Source organism: Perognathus longimembris, chromosome 25, assembly GCF_023159225.1.
Source record: "Perognathus longimembris pacificus isolate PPM17 chromosome 25, ASM2315922v1, whole genome shotgun sequence".
Taxonomy (NCBI): domain Eukaryota; kingdom Metazoa; phylum Chordata; class Mammalia; order Rodentia; family Heteromyidae; genus Perognathus; species Perognathus longimembris.
The window spans coordinates 16,444,731-16,460,526 of NC_063185.1; the positions used below are offsets into that span (position 1 = coordinate 16,444,731).

At 51.9% G+C, this 15,796-nt stretch overlaps 1 protein-coding gene and 1 long non-coding RNA gene across 2 annotated transcripts; both read left to right on the forward strand.

Moving 5' to 3' along the window:
* The first annotated feature begins 1,360 nt into the window (after positions 1-1,360).
* Sqstm1 (sequestosome 1) lies at positions 1,361-15,649 on the forward strand. The gene is made up of 8 exons (XM_048334069.1): positions 1,361-1,616; positions 7,474-7,569; positions 7,991-8,220; positions 8,318-8,459; positions 9,424-9,504; positions 11,865-12,079; positions 12,394-12,589; positions 14,999-15,649. Exons 1-8 carry the CDS (start codon positions 1,406-1,408, stop codon positions 15,154-15,156), a joined length of 1,329 nt encoding a protein of 442 aa, XP_048190026.1. The 5' UTR covers positions 1,361-1,405; the 3' UTR covers positions 15,157-15,649.
* Positions 13,743-14,481, forward strand: LOC125341942. Its single transcript, XR_007209111.1, has 2 exons — positions 13,743-13,965; positions 14,153-14,481. It is a non-coding gene; the product is annotated as an uncharacterized LOC125341942 (long non-coding RNA).
* Positions 15,650-15,796: the final 147 nt, after the last annotated feature.

Sequence of the window (15,796 nt, forward strand, 5' to 3'; positions counted from 1 at the left end):
GGTCCCCAATATCCCGATAGCCTCTTTTTCCATGAGCCTTTCTACCCTACCTGAAAACTCACCAGGTCCCAAATAGTAAGAAAAGCAAAGGCGTTCCTAGTGGTGGCCCACAGGTCCTTTGACGTGGGTTGTGGGGGAGGGTGTGTGCTCCTCCAGCCCTTCCTGAAAGCCAGAGTCCCCAGAACCAAAGGGTTTTCCTGGGGTACCCCACCCACTCAGAGGGGCCTGCTTGGGCGTTGAGGCTCTTGGGCCACAGGACTGCTGAGTCATGCTTGGCAGACACCTGCGCAGGCCACCGCCGCTGTCCCCCGTGTGCGTGGCAGTGGGTCCTGCCCAAGCAGGGACAGCGCTCTGCTGGGCTGCTGTGGGCACAGGTTTGAAGCCTCACCTAGGCAGGCAGTCCTCTGGAGAGCAGCAGTCATCTTCCCAAGCTTGGGAGATGTCTCTGCTTCTCTAAACTCCGTCCTGGAAGGACATGACTTCCGCCCAGTATGTCTGATCTGCTACTGACAGGACGCTGTCTGGGGGCTCCACAGGGTGATAGGCTTTTTCTGCCTACCTCCTACCCACCAGCCACAGGGCCCTGACCGCCTTCCCAAGGGCCTGGCGAATGGGGGGGGGGGGTCATTTGTCACATAAGCCAGGGCTTCTTGGCTCCTGGCTGAAGGGCTGCCAATGGGGCTACCAGGCCAGAGCCCCCACGCCTGCTGGTGGAGCCCGGGGCTGGCTGGGCTAGCAGGTGGTATCTGAGCCTCCAGGAGGCTGGCCCTTCCCGGGGTGGGTGTGAGGAGCCGGCCAGCTCCTGAACCGTGGCACCTGTCAACCCCACCCTAATTAAACCAGGCGCTGCCTGGGGCTCAGGCCTGAGTCCTGGAGGGGGGGGGGTGTGCACCCGGTTAGGAGCTGGCCATGGAGTGGGGCTGGGACACCGAGCTTGGAGCATCGAGGACAGAACGCGCCGGGCAGCGCCCTGGTTCTGGTTTGCAGTGCTCAGAGGGGTCCGGGGGTCCGGGGCGAGCGGCCCAGCCGGGGGGGGGGGGGGGCGGCCCGGGCCCCGGGCTGACCATGCTGAGTCACGGTCAGGCCCGAGCCTGGGAGGAGCCTAGGACAGGACCCCCCCTTCTCTTAAAATTTGGGCATTTGGGAGTCCCTGGTGACCTGGGAGCAACAGGGACGGGGTGGGGTTGGCGAGGGCCTGGGAAATGCGGAGGGGGCGTCCGCTGGAGAGGGGGCAACGGATTCCGGGGGGGCCCGGCAGGGCGGCTCGCGCGCGGCAGCCCCGGCGGTGGGGCGGGGCACCGCCAGTCCCCGCCCCCGGGGGGCGGGGCTTCCGCCGTCTCCTATAAAAGGCGCGCTCCGCGCGTCGCGCTGGGCCGGCGGAGTCTGAAGTACCTGGTCCTTCGTCATGGCGTCCGTCACCGTGAAGGCCTACCTTCTGGGCAAGGAGGAAGCGACGCGGGAGATACGCCGCTTCAATTTCAGCTTGGGCGACAGCTCCGAGCCCGAGGCCGAGGCGGAGGCCGCGGTCCGCCCGGGGCCCTGCGAGCGGCTGCTGAGGCGGTTGGCTGTGCTGTTCCCCGCGCTGCGGAGCGGCGGCTTCCAGGCGCATTACCGGGGTGAGCGGGCGGGGGCGGGGGCGGCGGCCTCCTTTCTTCTCGGGGCCCGGTGGGCGGGGGCCTCCGTGGGTCTCCGGCTGGGGAGGACGTTGGGGCCTGGCCTCGGCGTTCTGAGGCCCGCGTGGGTGGGCTTCTCCCCGCGGGGCCTGGCGGGCCGGGGCGGGGGGACCCGGGCGCGAGCGCCGCCCCTCCCCCGCCGTGAGGTTGCAGTTCTGGGCGGGGACGCGGCGGGGCGTCCGCCGCGCTCCCCGCGGGCACCGGGTGGCCCGACGGGCACTCGGGTTACACTGACATCTTGGTCCCGCTTCGCTAAGCCAGGTGGGGAGGTTCGGGTCGTGCCCTGGTGGAGCCGGGGCCGCGCCGGCGTGGAGGAAGGGCGGGGAAGGACGCGGGTCAACAGCGTGGCGCGTGCGGGGGACTCCTGGCAGTGAGGCGTGACTGGAGCCGGGGGTCCGGCGTGGAGCGTGACGAGGCCCGCGAGTCTCGACCCCCGCCCCCCCCCCCGCGGCTTTCTCCCGGCGCCCGCCCGGGCCCGCAAGGGGCGGGGTCGGGAGTTGTTGTGGTTGGGAGGTGAAGGCCCGCCCCTGGGAGGTGACAGGGCTGGCTGGGACCTCCCTCCCGAGCACTGCGGATCTGCCCGGGGGTGGGGGGGTGCGCGCGCACGCGCGCCGGCTCTACTCTGGAGCCACGCCTCCAGGCCTGCATTTTGCTGGTTCGTTGAAGATGGGGAGGGAGGTCTCGCCGACCTTTCTGCGTGGGCTGGCTCCGAACCACTATCCTCAGCTAGGTCTCAGCTTCCTGAGTTGCCACGATTACAATATGCCCAGCCCACCACTTTTGTTGTTTTGTTTTGCACCAGTACTGGGGCTTGAACCTAGGTGCTGCCCCAGAACTTTCCACGGTCAAAGCCGGTGCTCTAATGGACTTTCCTGCCCCGTCTGTCTAGCTTCAAACCTCAAATCTCTCTCTTTTTTTTTTTTTTTTGCCAGTCCTGGGTCTTGGACTCAGGGCCTGAGCACTGTGCCTGGCTTCTTTTTGCTCAAGGCTAGCACTCTGCCACTTGAGCCACAGCGCCCCTTCTGACCGTTTTTCTATGTATGTGGTGCTGGGGAATCAAACCCAGGGCTTCATGTATGTGAGTCAAGCACTCTTGCCACTAGGCCACATTCGCAGCCCTGAAACCTCAAATCTTGAGTAGTAGCTAAAATTACAGGTGTGAGCCACCATCACTTAGCAACATCTGTTTTTCAAAATTTTTTTTATTTTTTCCTGCTTGGTGCTGGTAGCTCATGCACATAATCTTTGTTTCTCCCTTCCCCTCCATGTGTGTGCGTGTGTGTGTGTGTGTGTCTCAGTCCTGGGACTTGAATTTAGGGGCCTGGACACTGTCCCAGAACTTCTTTTGCTCAAGGCTACCTACCACTTGAGCCACAGTGCCACTTGTGGCTTTTCCTAAGTAATCTGTTGGAGATAAGAGTCTCATTGCTTTTCCTGCCCAGGTAGGCTTCAAATCATGACCCTTAGATATCAGCCTCCTGAGGAGGATTACAGGCGTGAGTCGCTAGCAACCAGCTAGCTCCTTGTTTTTTCTTTTCTTTTTTTTTTTTTTGTGGCCAGTCCTGGGCCTTGAACTCAGGGCCTGAGCACTGTCCCTGGCTTCCTTTTGCTCAAGGCTAGCACTCTGCCGCTTGAGCCACAGCGCCACTTCTGGCCGTTTTCTATATATGTGGTGCTGGGGAATCAAACCCAGGGCTTCATGTATACGAGGCAAGCGCTCTTGCCACTAGGCCATATTCCCAGCCCAGAGGCTAAGAGGCAGTTTGAAGACAGCCTGAGCAGACAAAACTGAGACTTATCTCCAGTTAACCATCAAAAAGAAGTGGAAGCATGGCTCAAGTGGTAGAGTGCTAGCTTTGAGCTCTAAAAAAGGTAAGGGACAGAGCCGAGGCCCTGAGTTCAAGCCCCAGTACTGGTACCCACAAAAAATTGAGCTGACCATGTTTGAGAATAGATGTTTATACCTGAGCTCTGTGTGTGTGTGTGTGTGTGTGTGTGTGTGTGTGTGTGTGTGTGATGGGTCTTGCCTAGGTACTGTCTGTCCCTGCTGGTGCTCTACCAACTTTAGAATCACAGTTCCATTTCCAGTTTTCTAGTGGTTAATTGGAGATAACAGTTTCATGGACTTTTTGTGCTGGCCTTGAACTAGGATCTAAGATCTCAGCCCTCCTGAGTCACTAGGATTACAGATGTGAGCCACCAGTGCCCGCCCAGCTTACCTGAGCTCTTTTATATGAATGAGAGAAAATGTGAGAACCTGAGGCCCTGAGTTCAAGACCCCCCAATGCTGGTACAAGAAGAAACTTTTTCTGTGATAGTTGTATTGAGCTGGAGCATTATATACCATACAGTGCATTCAGTTAAAGTGTATATGAGTCTGGTCTGGGGGGGGGGGCGGGCGCACACGCGTGCTGTATGAGAATGTGCCAGTACAGGGGCTTGAACTCTTCCTGGATTTCTTTACTCAAGGCTGGCTAGTGCTTTACCACTTAAACCACATCTCCACTTTTCTCTGGTTAATTGGGGATGAGCGCCTCAGAGACTTTCTGCTTTAGCTGGCTTCTACTCAAACCTTGGTCTTAAGATGTCAGCCTCCTGAGTGGCTAGAATTAAAGGACTAAGCCATCAGTGCTTGGGTTTATTCATTTTTCTACTCTGTATACATTACAGATAAGTCTTAGAGTGTGTAATATTTTTAAACCATAATATGTGTTGTGCATAATATGCACCAGTACCTTATTTTTTTGTGGATGAAAAGTACTGTTTCTTTTTTCAAAGTTTTTCTTAACAAACTGAATTACAGAGAGGTTACAGTTTCATACATTAGGCATTGGATACATTTCTTGTACTGTTTGTTACCTTGTCCCTCATTTCCCCTCCCCCCTGAAAAGTACTGTTTTATAGTTTGGTCTTTTGGTCTTTATTTGGTGCATATCTGTGCTAGTTCTTGGACTTGAACTCGGCCTGCATGCTATCTCTGAGTGTTTGTTTTTTTTCCCCTCAAGGCTACCATTCTACCACTTGAGCCACAGCCTTTTTTCTTTTGAAGGTTCATAAGGAGGTTTATTAGTAGGGCCATAGTTCCCACGGGAGAGGGAGCTACATGGCATCTGCACCTTATCCAGGTGGCAGCTTCTCTCTCGGGGTAAAAGTGGAAGTAGGTAGGTAGTAAGAGTGGCTCATTATGTATGGGTGGATCTGGGGCTAATGGGAGGAGCTGAGGACCAGAGGTTAGGGAAATGCTAACATTCCCCCATTTGTTGTTTATTAAACAGAGGAGGGGTACCAGGCCAGGAGTATGGGCAAAGGTTGTTTCTTCTGGGGCTACTTCCTGCTGTAAAGGGGTGAAGTAGTCAGGGGTCCCTGGTTCGTCATTTGGCCTGGTACCATCCAAGAAGTATTTGACAGTTTGGTTAGTAAAAGTCCTCATCATGGTTGGGGATATGGCCTAGTGGCAAGAGTGCCTGCCTCATATACATGAGGCCCTGGGTTCGATTCCCCAGCACCACATATACAGAAAATGGCCAGAAGTGGCGCTGTGGCTCAAGTGGTAGAGTGCTAGCCTTGAGCAAAAAGAAGCCAGGGACAGTGCTCAGGCCCTGAGTCCAAGCCCCAGGACTGGCTAAAAAAAAAAAAAGTCCTCATCATTTTCACAAGAACAGTTATCAGGACCAATGGGTGTCATTGTCTCCTCTGGCTACCTCCTGCAGCTTGGGCACATCAAGGAGTCACTGGGGCTGGGATCTTCAGGATCCAGATCTGCACTGGGCAGAGCAGTGTAAGTGAAGCCTCCAGTTGCCTGTAGTAAGAGGTTGGCCTTGAACTGCCAGTTCCCAGGTGGTGTCCTGGGTGAGGGATGTTATCCTGTTAAAAGAGACTTTTGAAAAGGTCAGGCAAAAGGCTGACAAGTTCACAGGACCATTTAACATGAATGACATGGGAGAAAACACCCTGGCCACAAGCCAGAAAAGTTCCATTTGGAACATAAACCCAATTGTGGCCCATTACAAGGAAGGAGGAATAACTGGACTGGGGGCAGGAAGGGAGTGTTTAGGGATAGTGGACCTGGTTGGGAGTAACCAGTCAGAGGCGCATACACACACACACACACACACACACACACACACACAGGAAGGGAGTGTTTAGGGATAGTGGACCTGGTTGGGAGTAACCAGTCAGAGGCACACACACACACACACACACACACACACACACACACACACACACACACACACACACACACACACACACACACACACACACACACACACACACACACACACACACACACACACACACACACACACACACACACACACACACACACACACACACACACACACACACACACACACACACACACACACACACACACACACACACACACACACACACACACACCCCCCCCCCCCCCCCCCCCAAGTAACAAAGGCAAGAATGCAAGTTTCTGTCCAGATGGAAAATGGACAGGTATGGACATTAGTTGGGTAAACAACTATTCCTCTTGATCTCCCGTGAGCCATAGGCTTTTTTGATGGTTAATTGGAGGAGATAAGTCTCATGGGCTTTCCCGTGCCAGGCTAACTTTGAACCATGATCCTCATATGTTAGTCTCCTGAGTAGCTAAGATTGTAGGTGTGAGCCACCAGCTCCCAAGTAAGTTGTTACTGTTGTACAGTAGACATTGCAGTCTATATAGCTCACAGGCTTGGCCTGCAAGATGGTGTTTCATGACCATTTGGACTAACTTAAAAACTGGAGACTACCTGCCAAATACATCTTGTGTGTGTGCGCACATGCATATGCAAGCTAGTACTGGAACTTTAACCCTGGGCCTTGTGCATTTGACTTTTTCACTCAAGGTTGGCACTATTACTTGAGGTATACTTCCGCTTCTAGTTTTTTGCTGGTTAACTGGAGTGTCATGACTTCTAGGGCTGGTTTTGAACCTCCATTCTCTTGAGTAGCTAGGATTACAGGATGACATTGAGCACCAGCTAGCCCACATACATACATGTCTTTTTTTTTTTGCCAGTCCTGGGGCTTGGACTCAGAGCATGAGCACTGTCCCTGGCTTCTTTTTTGCTCAAGGCTAGCGCTCTGGCACTTAAGCCACAGCACCACTTCTGGCCGTTTTCTGTATATGTGGTGCTGGGGAATTGAACCCAAAGCTTCACGTATATGAGGCAAGCACTCTTGCCACTAGGCCAATATTCCCAGCTCCCCAAATACATGTCTTTAAAGCTTTGCTGTAGAAGGAAGCAGACAGATGGATTTATCTTCTTTGATTCTAAAACTCAGCCCCTTTGAAGGGCTAGGCTTTTTAAGAACAGGCACAGGTAGGGCTCTTGCACAGTTGAAGACTGTCATGGGGATGATTAGATATGGACCCTGATGGCATCTTTCTGGAGAGGCAGCTGGCCTGGAAGCTGAGTGGCAGGTAGCCAGCCAGCCGTTGCTTCCGCCCCACTGGGTACATGTGCTGTGCCTTCTGCATGCAGCTCTGGCCCAGGCTGTGGAGCACTTACCATCTACCTTAGGTCAGAGTTGGTGGACAGTCCTGCCAGTTGTTCCTTCTCTCTGAGCTCAAACTTTATAGAGCCCTTAAAGTGTTCCTTTAGCATTGGTCTCAGCACATTGAAGCCACTTTTGTCTAGCTGAAAGGCCTACTAGATGCTTTTCTTTTGTTGTTTTGTTTTCCCTTGGTGCTGGGATGGAACTTAGGGCCTTTGATACATTAGGAAAGCACTCTATCACTGAACCATATTTCCAACCCTGATGTACTCTATTTTAAATCTAGATGAGGACGGGGACTTGGTTGCCTTTTCCAGTGATGAGGAACTGACAATGGCCATGTGTTACGTGAAGGATGACATCTTCCGCATCTACATTAAAGGTAAGGGCTTGCTCTGTGGTGTTGTTGAGTAAAAACAAGGTTTAACTTTTCAAACGGGGCCAGGAACCAGAGGGTTGCCTAACCAGGGACATCATAAATGCTATGTCTGGCCTGAGGGAGACTCCATCTTCTTTGAGGGAGTGGGGTCTGGTACCCTGGGGTTGGGGGCAAGTGAAGGATCTTTATGAGAACCAAGGTCAAAGGTAGACAGATAAGGGTCCCCTTGTTGCTCCTCTGCTGCCTGGGAAACATGTCCTTGGTATCATGTAGTGGGTTCTCCAGTTGCTAGATTGCTGAATTCCAAGTGGATTCTGTCTGGAAAGCGAGGCTGTGACCCTTCATGATTATGACAGTCTTGCAGTGACAGTGGAGGGATGATTTTGAAGCCTCACCCTGATGACTCTCTTTACTCTCCCTGCAGAGAAGAAGGAGTGCCGGCGGGACCACCGGCCCCCCTGTGTTCAGGAGGCTCCTCGCAGCGCAGTGCACCCTAACGTGATCTGTGATGGTTGCAATGGGCCTGTGTTGGGAACTCGCTACAAGTGTACCGTGTGTCCAGACTATGACCTGTGTAGCGTCTGTGAGGGGAAGGGCTTGCACAGGGAGCACAGTAAGCTTGTGTTCCCCACCCCTTTTGGGCACCACTCTGAGGTGAGCAGGCCTGCTGTGGTCCTGGGTGGACACAGGGTGGCAGGAGCCTGTGATTTTGGTCCCTTATTGTCCTACCTCTCTGCTTACCCATCGCCAGGGATTCTCTCACAGCCGCTGGCTCCGGAAGCTGAAGCATGGGCATTTTGGGTGGCCAGGCTGGGAGATGGGCCCACCAGGGAACTGGAGCCCACGTCCTCCTCGAGCTGGGGATGCTCGCCCCAGCCCCACGGTGGAATCGGGTGAGGTTTGCTTCTGAACTGGCTTCTTTAGAGGGACAGTGGGCTATGCAAGGACAGGCAGAGCTGCAGGGCCCCGAGCCAAGAGCTCTCTCTGTCCTGAATGCCTGTCGAGGCCCACACCTGCATGGAATATGTTTGATATTGGGTAAATAGCATATGTAGGATATTGTCAGTATCTATATATACAGTGTGCACTGAGTCTCTCTGGGTTACAGAAGACAAGTAATCCAGAAGCGTGTGCTCTTGCTTGTCACACTAGGTACTCAGGAGGCTGAGATAAGGATTGCAGTTGGAAACCAGCCCAGGCAGGAAAGTCTGTGAGACTATCTCCAACTAACCACCCAAAAGAACGCTGGAAATACAGCTGTGGCTCAAATGGTAGTGTGATAGCCTTGAACAAAAATAAAGCTCAGGGATAGTGCCTAGGCCCTGGGTTCAAGCCCAAGCCCCAGTACTGGCACAAAAAGTAGCCCAGGCTAGGAATGTGGCTTAGTGGTAGAGTGCTTGCCTAGCATGCATGAAGCTCTGGGTTTGATTCCTTCGCACCACATAAGAAAACCCAGTAGTGGCGCTGTGGCTCAAGTAGTAGAGTGCTAGTCTTGAGCAAAAAGAAGCTCAGGAACAGTGCTCAGGCCCTGAGTTCAAGCCCCACAACAACAAAAACAAAGTAGCCCAGGATGTGGTCCCTTGGAGGATGAGAGCACACATAGTGGGAGGCAGAAGAGAAAAATGGATGGGAATGGGCCTCTGGGACAAAATGCCCCAGGGTGGACGTGACCTGGATGATTGAGATCTCCAGCAGGGAAAATGTCAGCACAGAGGCATTGAATCGAGCTGGGCACGGTAGCTTAAACCTGCAATAGTAGCGTTCTGTTGTAAGCCCAGGGCAGGAAGATCAAGAATTTCAGGCCAAACTAGGCTACATAGAAAGATTCTGTTGCAAAAAAAAACATTTTTTTTAAAGCTTCTGGTCCATCAGAGGATCCCAGTGTGGATTTCCTGAAGAACATAGGGGAGAGTGTGGCAGCCGCCCTCAGCCCTCTGGGTAAGTGAGCTGTTGTTTGTCTTTGGTGGCTGCATGTGGCCTTTTATAGCCCTTACCTGGGGGCAGGGAAATGGGTAACTAACGTGTTTTTGACACTGCAAGGTTTTGTATAAAACCTAGGTTTAGCAAGGCATTGGTGGCTTACATCTGTTAATGCTAGCTACTCAGGAGGCTGAGATGTGAGGATCTAGGTTCAACGCCAGCCAGTGCAGGAAAGTCCATGAGACTCTTATCTCCAGTTAACCACAAGAAAACCAGAAGTGGTGCTGTGGCTTAAGTGGTAGAGCACCAGCCTTGAGCTGAAGAGCTCAGGCACAGTGCCCAGGTCCAGAGTTCAAGCTCCATGACTGACAAAAAATAAAACACACAAAAACCTATGTTTACCAAGTGCCGGAACATAAGTACCTGAGGTCAGACTCCCTGGTAAATTCTTTTTTTTTTTTTTTTTTTTGCCATTCCTGGGCCTTGGACTCAGGGCCTGAGCACTGTCCCTGGCTTCTTCCCGCTCAAGGCTAGCACTCTGCCACTTGAGCCACAGCGCCGCTTCTGGCCGTTTTCTGTATATGTGGTGCTGGGGAATCGAACCTAGGGCCTCGTGTATCCGAGGCAAGCACTCTTGCCACTAGGCTATATCCCCAGCCCCCTGGTAAATTCTTGAGCTTTCTACATAAAAGAAATGGCATCAAGGAGCTTCTCAGTAGGAAGGGCCACTAAACTGGCTGAAGGGCTGGCTTGTCACCACCTGACTCTCCCTTGAATGAACAGCAGTCTGCATGTCCACCTTTGAACTTGAGAACTTGGGTGGTAGATAGTTGAAAGGCTGCTTCCTGAGGGCTGTCTGTTGAGGGGGAATGGGAGTGATGGAGGCAAGTGATGCTGTGCTCTAGCTAACACTAGCTCTGTGCCACAAGGCACAGGGTAGATCTTCGGGAGCAGATGTGCCCCTCCCAGACTTCAGGGACCTGAAGGTTTTAGGAAGTGCCTGCACATCTTGAGCAGGGAATGGATGCTGAAGTGCTAGCATGGCGTTAGAGAGGAGTCTTGGAGTCTGGATGGCACCATACCTTCCTGCTTGGTCAGGAAATCTGGCCAGCCTGCCTAGAGGTTTTGTTTAGTGTCTGAAAGAACACTGGTGGGAGAGGGTGGAGGAGGAGGGACAGGGAGAAGAATGAACTTGAGCCAGAGCAGCAGGGGTGGAAAGGACTGCAGTGTCTCTGGGGAATGGAATGGTGTGTGGTCGGAGGAGATGGATTTTCGCTGTAACTTTAGAGAAGGAACAGTTTGACTCTAAATTGTTGGCATGTAGTCTTTGTATTTAATCTGCCCTCTGTCTCCCAGTGGGCACGTGCTGAGCCTGCCCTGGGCTGTCCTTGTGCACTGTATATCTAGTTTCCACTTTGCTTGCTTGCCTGGGCCTAGTGCATAAAGTGTGTATTTGTTGTATCACCAGGCCCTGCATGCACAAGCAGTGCATCACGGGGGCTCCTGTGCTGGCTGGAGTGTTCAGCCACATGTGGCATTTATTGGCCCACACCCTGCTCTAGGGCTTGGACAGGAGAAACAAGGTCTTCGGACTTTTGACTGAGAAGCTTACTTTGGGTATTATCTGAAGTTAATGTTTTATCAGATTGGATGAGGAAAGGCCCAGTGTGATGCACATATCAGAGTTTCTAGAAGTCAAGAGAATTTGGGGCAAGGATGGTAAAGGACAGTTTGTCTCTGGAGATCTTTTTTTGCCAGTCCTGGAGCTTGAACTCAGAGCCTGAGCACTGTCCTTGGCTTCTTTGTGTTCAAGGCGTTCCACTTCCAGCTTTTTCTGTATACGTGGTGTTGAGGAATCGAACCCAGGGCTTCATGTATATGAGACAAGCACTCTACCACTAGGCCATATGCCCAGCCCCCCTGGGGATCTTGAAGATGGAAGCTCACTTTGTTTCTGGCTCATGAGATTATATCTCTGGTCACATCTGAGCTGTGTGTTTCTGAGTGTGCTGAGTATCAGTGTCCTCAGGCTGATGGGACTAAGTGAAAGAACCCTTTATACCACAAAGAAGACTTTTTTTTTGTCGGTTGTGGGGCTTGAACTCAGGGCCTGGGCACTGTCCCTGAGCTCTTGTGCTCAAGGCTAGTGCTCTACCACTTGAGCCACAGAGCTACTTCTGGCTTTTTCTGTGATTTAATTGGAGATCAGAGTCACGGACTTTGCCGTCTGGGCTGGCTTTGAACTGTAATCCTCAGATCTCAGCCTCCCGAGTCACTAGATTACAGGCATGAGCCACCAATACCAGCCCCAGACTTGAGTTCTAAACTGCAGGTAAGTTCTCTGGACTAAATGGCTTTTCTTTATTCCTTGGTTCTAGGCATCGAGGTTGATATTGATGTGGAGCACGGTGGGAAGAGAAGCCGCCTGACACCTGTCTCTCCGGAAAGTTCCAGCACAGAAGACAAGGGTAGTTCTCAGCCAAGCAGCTGCTCTTCTGAACTTGGAAAACAGCCTGGGAATGGTGAAGGCACTGCCCAGTCTCTGACAGAACAAATGAAAAAGATTGTCCTGGAGTCTGTGGGGCAGCCTGAGGTAGGCCTGGTCCTTTCTGCCCGCTGAAACTAGCTCACCAGGTGAGCCCTTCAACGTGGTGTCATCCCAGTACTTAGGCCAGCCCTAGGCACTCTGTCAACTTACACTGTGTGCCCGTGGCATTTAAGTCACTCTGCTAGATTGTGTGTTGCAAGCCTCTTACTGCATGACCACCTGTAACTTCAGGACTCTTCAGTACTCTGTCCCTCCGTCTTGCCCTCCCTCTAGTTGCCCATTTCTTTTTGGGGAGTTGGTAATGTGGTCAGCCTTGTCAGTTGCCCGTGGCCATGTCTTCATAGTCTTGTTTGCTTTAGGAACAGATGGAGTCTGATAACTGTTCAGGAGGAGATGATGACTGGACTCATTTGTCTTCTAAAGAAGTGGATCCATCTACAGGGGAACTCCAGTCTCTACAGATGCCAGAATCAGAAGGACCCAGCTCTCTTGATCCTTCCCAGGAGGGACCCACAGGACTGAAGGAAGCAGCCTTGTACCCACACCTTCCACCAGGCAAGTAGAAGGATTCTGTTCCTTTTCAAAGGATGAGATGGCCTCTTCTGTAGGACTTATCACTATCATTTAGTTGTCCAGGCACTGGAGCTTGAACTCAAGGACTCACTTTCTTTTTGGCCAGTCTGGGGCTTGAACTCAGGGCCTGGGCAGTCCCCGAGCTGTTTTTAGCTCCAGGCTAGTGCTCTACCACTTGAGCTACAGCACCACTTCTGGCTTTTTCTGTTTGTGTGGTACTGAGGAATCAAAGCCAGGGAGGGCTTCATGAACGCTAGGTAAGCATTCTACCACTAGTCCACATTCCCAGCCAGGACTCAATTCTTTTTGTTGTTTTTTTGCCAGTCCTGGGGCCTGAGCACTGTCCCTGGCTTCTTTTTGCTCAAGGCTAGCACGCTACCACTTGAGCCACAGCGCCACTTCTGGCTTTTTCAATATATGTGGTGCTGAGGATTCAAACCCAGGGCTTTTTCATGTATAGGAGGCGAGCACTTTACCACTAGGTCCCCAGGACTCACTCTTGCTGAGCCTTTTCACCCAAGGCTGGCACCCTACTGCTTCAACTACACCTCTACCTGGCTGCTTTTTGGTGTTAATTGGACATTAGCATCTCATGGACTTTCTTGCCCAGGCTGTCTTTCAACCTTGATCCTTAGATCTCAGCTTTCAGAGTAGCTAGGATTGTGGACATGATCCAGCAGCATGTGATGGGGCTTATCTACTAACATGAAAGAAAACTGGCAGTGTGGCTTGCTGATAGAGCTCCTGCCTGCATCTTGAGTTCAAACCTCTAGTACCACAAGGAAAACAACTATGTCAGTGTTTTCCAGAGCTCAATACCTAGACCAAGAAGGCAGAAGTGGGTGTGGACTGCTTTCTACTACTCGCATAACCTTATTTATAGCTGGTGTCCCAGCCAAGATCCAGCACATGTAAAGTTCTTAGTGTAGAAGGCAGAGGACAGGGCAGCCTTGAGCACATGAAGAGGTAGCCGTTACCCAGCTGCAGTTCTTTTTTATATGTGTGTCCTGAGGCTTGAACTCAGGGCCTGGGTGATGTCCCTGAACTTTTGTGCCCAAGGATGGTGCTCTGCCACTTAAACCACAGCACCACTCAGAATCTGGAATTTTTGTAGTTAATTAGAGATAGTCTTATAGACTTCTGTGCCCAGGCTGGCTTTGAACCTCAAATCTCAGCCTCCTGAGTAGCTAGGATTCCAGGCCTAAGCCACTGACACCCAGCATAGCTGCAATTCTTTTCTGTCAAGGCAATGATGTTGAAAGTAATGTCTGAGTGGATAACCTATCTTTGGGTCAGTATATCTCTTCTCTTCCTTAGAGTGCAAGGGACAAGTCACTCTATAAGAAGAAGGTCCTCAGGTTTTTGTTTTTTTGCCAGTCCTGGGGCTTGAACTCTGAGGGCCTGAGCACTGTACCACTTGAACCACAGCGCCACTTCCAGCTTTTTTTCTATATATGTGGTGCTGAGGAATTGAACCCAGCCAGGGCTTCATGTATATGAGGCGAGCACTTTACCACTAGGCCACATTCCCAGCCCGGTTCTCAGGTTCTTAAATTTGCTAAGCAGGTGCTCTACCATCTGTGTCTTGTACCCCAGCCCTATTTTTTAATTACTTGAGACAAGGTTTCACCAGCCAGGCTAGTCTTGAACTACAAAGCCCAAGGCTGCTTTCACACCCTCCATCTTCCTGCTTAAGTCTTCTACTTGGTAGGATTGTAGGCCTGAACCAGCACAATATCTTCTTTCTTAACACTTTTCCATGGGTTGGGAAGTAAAGCAGGGTAGTTTTAAAACAAAACTTGAAGGGCTGGAGCTATAGCTTATTGGATAGAGCATTCGTCCCTGGGTTTGATCTTAAGTACACCCTCTCCCTTTAAAAAAAAAAAAGGTTTGAAGTCAGAATACATGCGACAATTCCAGCCTTACTATGTAGCCCAGGCTGGTCAGCTCTGCTGCTACTGCCTGCATGTTTTGAGTTATAGGCCCGCACAACCATGCCCAGCATTTTCACGTGTTGATTTGTGTTTTGGTGGCAGTGTTACCTAAGGTTGGTCTCAAACTCCTGGGATCAAATGATCTCTTTGCCTCAGTCTTCCTGAGTGGCTGGAATCCTAGGTGTGTGCTCTCATGCCTGGCAAAGCTTTATAGGAACACAATTGTTCCTAAGTGTATCTGGCTGTCTTCATGCTGTAGCGGCAGAGTTGAGTAGTATGACAGCCTTTCCAGCTTGCACAGCAAGCCTAAAACAAATGTTTATGTAGCCCTCCAGAGGAAAAGCTTGCCAGGGCTGCCTCTGTGCATCCCTGTTAAAGCGAATGGGCTGTGGGCAGGAAGCTTTGCCCTGAGGACCACATGCTCCCCCCTCATGGCTTCCTGTACTGTTTTTGACAGAGGCTGACCCCCGGCTGATTGAGTCGCTCTCTCAGATGCTGTCCATGGGGTTCTCAGATGAAGGTGGCTGGCTCACCAGGCTCCTACAGACCAAGAATTATGATATTGGAGCTGCTCTGGACACCATCCAGTATTCGAAGCACCCACCGCCATTGTGACAGTTTGTGCCATGATCCTGTGCATCTCTTTCTGTGTTATAGTTAGCATAGAGAAGAGGCCCTTGCTGACAATGGCTAGTTTCTCAGCATTCTTCCAGAATCTGTGGTGTGGGGATGCATGAAGCCATTCAGAGCAGTAGGAGGGGCAGGAGGGGCAGGTTGCACATATGCATGTGTGCAAGGCATGCCGATGTCTCAGAACAGCACGAGCTCCCAAGCTTCCCTGCTGAGGCCTGGCTCCATCCTCCCTGCTAGCATCACACCAGCAGCCCCCCATGCCCTGCCTAATGGCCACCTTTTCTGTTTTTAAAAGTAACAGTTGATTATGAAAATGCTCTAGGGAGCAAGCCCTGTGGTCAGTGGTTCCCCACAGGCTAGGCTCACAGGTGAGTCTTAACTGGGGTTTTGTGTGTGTGCACGTGGCTAGTCGTGAGGCTTGGACTCAGGGCCTGAGCACTGTCCCTTAGCTTTGTCACTCAAGGCTAGACTCTGCCATTGAGCCCCACAGCTCCACTTCTAGCTTTTTGCTGGCTAATTGAAAATAATCTCATGGGCTTTCCTGCCCTGACTGGCTTTAAAGTGCAGTCCTCAGGTCTCAGCCTCCTGAGTAGCTTGGATTATAGGCGTGAGCCACCAGCAC

Excerpts from the sequence above, each read along its gene's own strand:
- Sqstm1 (XM_048334069.1), top strand. The coding sequence starts at position 1,406 with ATGGCGTCCGTCACCGTGAAGGCCTACCTTCTGGGCAAGGAGGAAGCG. Across the intron at positions 1,617-7,473 it reads CTTCCAGGCGCATTACCGGG|ATGAGGACGGGGACTTGGTT; the intron begins GTGAGCGGGCGG and ends TTTTAAATCTAG. Across the intron at positions 12,590-14,998 it reads GTACCCACACCTTCCACCAG|AGGCTGACCCCCGGCTGATT; the intron begins GCAAGTAGAAGG and ends TGTTTTTGACAG.